Here is a 7,157-nt window from a genome sequence, read left to right as displayed (position 1 = left end):
TTGTTTGCATATGTGGAGTGCTCTAGGTTGACTCAATCGAGCTCAACTTTTGCTTCGTTGTTAATCTGGGCAGATCGTCAACTTGTTTGCGATTTTGCCGATGCTACCGTTAGTGTTCCATGCATGCTATGCCTTTGTTCTTGCCATGTGTAGCTAGCATATTGTGCCTTCTTGCTGGTTATATGCTTGCCTTGCCGTGACTTGCACCGTAGTGAGTGCATCGAGCTCGTTTACATGCCTTCGCGAGTTAAAATTTCTGCATGTCTCAGTTTTCACTAAGTCTGAAAACTGATTGTGTTCGAGCTATGTTCGTGAGCTCGGTAGAGTATTTTGTGAACCCTTTTGGCCCCAGGTCACTTTGGATGTTTTGTTAAGCTTGTTGAGTAGCTCCATTCCATATTCTTACTTGTCATGTTTAGGTCATTTATCATGTTGTTTTGCTGCTCCGAAGAGGGCTTCGTGATCTGAAATTTCAGGCCAGTGTTAATTTCACAAAGTCTGGAATCTGTTTTGCATATTCATTTTTGCCATGCTTGTTTGAACCTCTTAATGGATGAATTTTCCTATGGCTCAGTGTTGGTGTTTTGTTAACCATCTTGTGTACATCACTGCCATGTATTTTTTTTCATGTTTGGTGGCTGTAGCATGTTCATTTCGTTGCATTTAGATGCCTACTTGCTGTAAATCGCAGACCGGTGTCATATCTTAAAACGCTTGCCATTTCCAAACCGTAACTCCGATTCCAATGATCTTTATATAGTTTTCAAGCGATTTCATCCCCTCTATCCTGTGGCACCCTTGGAATTCCAAGTTGAGGCCAGGTTCATGAATTTCCTGTCATATCTTGCATTTTGCATCCCGCATCGCATCCCGCATAGCATATCATCATTTCATCATATTGCTTGGTCTTGCACGTGGTTGATTGTATCCTTGTTGCTTGTTTGTCTTGTTGGGTAGATCCGGGAGACGAGTTCGCTACCGAGGAGCCCGTTGAGTTTGCTTGTGAGGATCCAGTCAACTCTGACAACTGTGCAGGCAAGATGATCATACCCTCGAAATCACTACTATCTTTGCTATGCTAGTTTGCTCGCTCTTGCTATGCCAATGCTACGATGCCTACCTTTTACTTGTCAGCCTCCCAATTGCCATGTTGAACCTCTAACCCACCATGTCCTAGCAAACCGTTGATTGGCTATGTTACCGCTTTGCTCAGCCCCTCTTATAGCGTTGTTAGTTGCAGGTGAAGATTGGAGCCGTTCCTTGTTGGAGCATTTATTTACTTGTTGGGATATAATTATATTGCCATGTTATCTTAATGCATCTATATACTTGGTAAAGGGTGGAAGGCTCGGCCTCTCGCCTAGTGTTTTGTTCCACTCTTGCCGCCCTAGTTTTCGTCGTATCGGTGTTATGTTCCCGGATTTTGCGTTCCTTACGCGGTTGGGTTATAATGGGAACCCCTTGATATTTCGCCTTGATTAAAGCTTTTCCAGCAATGCCCAACATTGGTTTTACCATTTGCCACCTAGCCTTTTCTTTCCCTTGGGTTCTGCAGACTCAAGGGTCATCTTATTTTAACCCCCGGGCCAGTGCTCCTCTGAGTGTTGGTCCAAACTAGAGCACCGTGCGGGGCCGTCCCTCGGCAACTTGGGTTACGTTGGCTCCCATACGCTTAGCTTATCCGGTGTGCCCTGAGAACGAGATATGTGCAGCTCCTATCGGGATTTGTCGGCACAACGGGTGGTGTTGCTGGTCTTGTTTTAACCTGTCAAATTGTCTTGTTGTACCGGGTTGCCGAGTCTGATCGGTGTGTCTCGGGTGGAGGTCTATTCCTTCGTTGACCGTGAGAGCTTGTCATGGGCTAAGTTGGGACCCCCCTGCAGGGATTGAACTTTCGAAAGCCGTGCCCGCGGTTATGGGCAGATGGGAATTTGTTAATGTCCGGTTGTAGATAACTTAAACCTTAATTAATTAAAATGGATCAACTGAGTGTGTTGCCGTGATGGCCTCTTCTCGGCGGAGTCCGGGAAGTGGACGGTGTTGGAGTGATGCTTGCGCAGGTTGTCCCTCTAGATTCTCGCTCGCGCCTTGCCTCCTCTTCTCGCTCTCTTTTGCGGATAAGTTAGCCACCACATATGCTAGTCGCTTGCTGCAGCTCCACATATACTTGCCTTATCCTTCCTATAAGCTTAAATAGTTTTGATCGCGAGGGTGCGAGATTGCTGAGTCCCTGTAGCTCACAGATACTATAATTCCAGATGCAGGTCCAGGTGATTCCGCTCCAGGTGACGAGTACGAGCTCAAGTGGGAGTTCGACGAGGACTCTCAGCGCTATTATGTTTCTTTTCCCGACGATCAGTAGTGGTGCCTAGTTGGGGTTATCGATTCAGGGCCTTGTCGCATGTTGGGGGTCTTTTCTATTTTGGCACCGTAGTCGGGCCATGAGTGATTTGTATGATGGATGTTATTTATGTACTTTGATGTGACGTGGCGAGTGTAAGCCAACTATGTTCCTCCCCTTTATATTATTTATGTACATGGGATGTGTAATGACTTATCGACTTGCGACATTGCTTTCAATGCGGTTATGCCTCTAAGTCGTGCCCCGACACGTGGGAGATATAGCCGCATCGAGGGCGTTACAGTATATTAGCTGGCTGACTGGCCAGGCTAGCACGTGTGTTCATGCAGTACCACTGCTTGTACGCTTGATCTGTACTTCCATCGTACGGTCTACAAAATTAAATAATTACATAAACCGTTGTGATGAAAGCAAAACATCTTCACGCATCGTATGATCATCGTAAAAAAATAATGTACATAAAATATACCTAAGTTGATGCACTATATCTGCTAGCGCTTCATTTTCCCACTTGTGTACCCATTCAATGTTCTCTTCCCTCCAATCGTATAAACTCCAACCCCTGCCCATATTGGTTAGCCTGCAAATTATGTAACAAAGTGTGAGTTTAGTAAATTAAAAATGACACTAACTATTTAGGGATGTCACATCTTACTTATGTGTTTCCTCGTCGATACGTCTGGGAAAAGGTGGTGGAATTTCTTGATAGAGACCGAACTGTCTCATTACACGCTCTGGGTTGTAAGGCTCAACACACCACAGGAACAATAAGTTGCAGCGAGTCAGCCAGAATGCACTATCGGTCAACATGCCTGGTGTGAAGTGTCGAGCATCAAAGACCATTTTTAGCTGGTCCTGAGTCCACGGGTTCCATGTGACTTCTGCCTCATCAAGTATCTCAAACTGCTGGTGGTACATAGGGTAACAATTTTTCGCAATATCTGGAGACCAACGTTTCCGTGCCTTTGTCCACCTGGTGGCCATAGTTGCGCAAGCACCCTCGCTAAAGTCGTATGGGTATATGGGTTGTACTATACGAGGTCGTCCTACAGGGAGGTATTCCCAGGACCACAACTGTAGAAACTCATAGGCGACACAAAGTAATGGAGCTTTTTGTGCGAAAGAGGTTTTTTGCGTGGCATCACACAAGCCTCTGTATGTATGAGATAGCATGGCAGAACCGAAGCTGTATTTTGGCTGCTCGGGTAAAGGTTCATCTACCATATTCTCTGCAATGTAGATGAGACCAGGGACAACAACGTCCCCATGTGAATTTGGAAATAGATTCCCGAGGAGCCACAACAAATACGCAAACAGATGTCTTTTTCTCGTCTCCTCATTGGCGAAGCTAGAAAAATTAAGAAAGTTATCACGAAGCCAGACGAGTGGGATGCCCCGAGGGTTACCAGAACATTGTGATTCTGGCATTTCCATCCCAAGACGGGCTGCTATATCTAATGCCCAAGATGGAGACACTTGTGGAGAGACTACCGGCTCACCTCTAATTGGTAGAGCAGTGATCATAGAAACATCTTTTAGTGTAGGTGTAAGCTCCCCAAAACGAAAGTGAAAGGTGTGGGTTTCAGGTCTCCACCGGTCAACGAGGGATGTCAAAAGGGATGGGTCCGAACATACTTGGTCGTTGCATGATGTGAGCCTAGCAAAACCTTGTAATCCATAAGCGTCAAGGTGAGCAAGGAATTGATTGTGTATTGGCCATGTTTTCTTTATGGTTCGAAGTCTGAAAGGCCGATAATCATGCTTACTATTTGGTTTCAAAAATAGGTGGCAACGGTGGCCGGCGTCATGGGGCCCCTGCAAAAGCACTGGCACTTCACCCATAACCTGCACACAAACATACAAATATAAATTACGAGAAAGACAGAAATACAAATGCAAATCAAAATTAACTTAAAAATACAAAGAGATACGATTTACATTAATTATCTGAAGTTAACATCAGGAGTACAATAATACAAAGAGAATCAATTTAAATTTAATATAAGTACACATAACGGGTAGAAATATAAATAGACATGACGAGTACATATATATCAACATCATGCGTTGTTGTTGGCTCGATACGGGCAGTCTTTGCGTGAATGTCCAGGACACCTGCAAATGCGGCATCGCCTTGGTTCTCCCATCTGGATATGGTCCATGTCATTGCGATGACGCCTAGACTGACGTCGTCCCTTTGCGGTTCTCATCAAGTCGGTGTTCGGAACCCATTTCGGCCCATCTGGCCACAACATTTTGTAGTTCATATCAATGCCCCAAGCCCAGAACTCACCGTTCCAAGTGTTGTACAGATTGTACATGTTGAAGTATAGCGATATGTATTGCTCGACGCTGATTTTTTGAACAGCAGCCGCCCGGAGCACATGACTGCAAGGGTAGCCCTCAAGCTTGGGCTTGTTACAAGTGCACTCACAGGAGGTTGAGCCAAGGGTGAGAAAGGTACCATCAACAGATAATACCGGGCGGCAGTGCCTGAAGGCTTGTATAGTCTGGGCGAATGCCCAGAATAAGCGGTCCAGGATTAGCTCACCCGGGTTCATTGGGTTTGGACGTTCTCTCCGCCAAACTTGAGTCCCCCTATTAGCACTTGCTATTTGATGAAGCATTCCAGGGGCATAAGAATATGCCTCCTCATAGGTACCATACAAGTTCTTGAATATATTTTCCTTCGCACGCCTAGCCTTGCTGTAGCTAACAGGGAATCCAATTAGATCCTCTGCATCTTTTTGCAGAGCCCTAACACTAATGTTGAGACTTCCTTGCACAATTGTTTCCATCGTCTGTGCCACAAATTTTGCTGTCACATTGCAGTGATCTGAAAGAGTCCCAGTTTGCTCACATGTATGCTCCACTATTTTTGTGATATGCCATGACTGACATACCCCAGGCTTCAGTCTAGCGAGAACTTTTCCGCGGCAACCTTTCGCGGTGTGGATGCATATGACCTTCAACTCTTTTTTATCAGACTGCTTCACTCTATGCTGGCGGTGGATGCCGATTGCATAGCTACCCATTGCCTGGTAAGCAGACTTCTTATCTGGGAAAACTTGCCCAACCTCCAGGCTTCCCGCTCCTAGGCCAGAAGCAGAGTGAAATTCGTTGGTGATGCTCATATCCTGTAAAAACCCAGGTTGCAGTGCCGCCGCGACCGCCCTCTGAGGAGGAACATCTTCTTCTCCGCTTGACTCCGAAGACGCAGAAGAATGATCATCATCATCTAGCGCCTCCGGCAATCCCTCCACGTGTTCGCTCATGTCAACGGCCGCCGACCAATATCCTGTGTCATACACAGGCTGGCCGCCCGTCGGTTCCGATGGGCCGATGCTAGGGGCTGATGTGATGGCCAACTCGACCTCACCACCCCTACTACTGCATCCGGCAACATCAGTGACTGAAATGAACTCCACATACACCATCGGCTGACCATACATTGAGTTATTGGGATTGCTTGCAAACCTCATGTACGACCCCCACGACCGATCACCTGTGACAGGCCGCAAACCCCAACGGGCAACTGTCCCATCATTTCCTCCGTCAACGACGAAGGCCTCCATTGTCATTTTTTTTCCCTGCATCACTGGGCCAAACACCGCTCGGATGCACCTTCTAACAGCTGCGTAACCCACGTTGACCATGTCTCTCACCACAACTGTAGTCGACTCGCACAAGGACACATCCACCCCGAATGGACCGTCGCGTAAGACGTTCCCATAGTACACTACTAAATTTTCCATAGTACCTAACCAACATACATGTTTACATTTCAAATAATTAATAATTGAACATTTAGTAACGATGACAACATTTACATATCTTACGACTAAAATAATAACCGTATTTTCGTTATAATTATTCAGTTTGTTTTTAGAATCATTTGCTTAGACTTTAAGGGGTTGTTTGGTTAACGGGTATTTAAAGATCTATTTTTCTCAAACTTGTCTACGAGCGTAACAAACTTAAACTCTGTTTGCTTTTCTCTAACTACCCCAAAAATATCCTAAAATAGTTCTCGTAACATGCAAAAACATAGCTTCTGGAGAAACGACTATTAGTAAAATATGGTTTTCTACATAATTTTCTTACAGCAGGTTATGACAAAACTGAGGGTAAGTACTCGCTATCCAAACAACCACTAAACATAATATTACGATAATAACATTTTAATATCATATGAGTAAAATATCTAATTTCTTCCGGCATGATATAATGTTTTTCATATCATACGATAAAATTCATTTATTTACAAATAATAATATTTGCAGCGGCATGACAGTACATCAATATAAAAAATATTAACAAAATTACGGCGTCATTTTATACCTTAGGTCCAATATGGATGTGCTTGCAAATGCAATTAAGCGTCCAAATAGTTCGAATAAATATCCGTCACCAGTAATATATGAACGGAGTCAACCTATTATCACATGAACATCAATATTAAACACGGATTTTTCTTTCTGCTATCAAAAGTATGAAAATAGCACTTGCATGTATGTGGTCATCATCTCAAAAGGGATAGCGAAGATGGTAACACAATTTCTTCAATCACGTCATCTCCTCCTTGTTTGCTACTAAGATGAATTATTTTACCTAATTATATATATCATTAAGTACATTACCACCTAATCTTAACATATAAAATTTAGATTATTGTGACATAACAAAGTAGACCTACGGTTTCCTAACCATAGACTTATTAATAAACATACCACATGAAATAGCATACCACATGCAATGAACATATACTTTTTTTTTCTTAATTACCGTATTAAGA

At 44.0% G+C, this 7,157-nt stretch overlaps 1 protein-coding gene across 1 annotated transcript; it reads right to left on the bottom strand.

The window, feature by feature from the left end:
* Positions 1-2,639: 2,639 nt before the first annotated feature.
* On the bottom strand, positions 2,640-3,796 carry LOC125532960 (serine/threonine-protein phosphatase 7 long form homolog). Its single transcript, XM_048696799.1, has 3 exons — positions 3,018-3,796; positions 2,832-2,942; positions 2,640-2,733 (listed from the first exon to the last, which is right to left on the bottom strand). The coding sequence occupies exons 1-3, from the start codon at positions 3,794-3,796 to the stop codon at positions 2,640-2,642; spliced, it is 984 nt and encodes a 327-aa protein (XP_048552756.1).
* Between the last annotated feature and the right edge of the window lie 3,361 nt (positions 3,797-7,157).

Source organism: Triticum urartu, chromosome 1 (assembly GCF_003073215.2).
Source record: "Triticum urartu cultivar G1812 chromosome 1, Tu2.1, whole genome shotgun sequence".
Classification (NCBI taxonomy): domain Eukaryota; kingdom Viridiplantae; phylum Streptophyta; class Magnoliopsida; order Poales; family Poaceae; genus Triticum; species Triticum urartu.
Note: the sequence above shows the minus strand (reverse complement) of the source record. Positions and strands in the feature narration are given on the sequence as shown.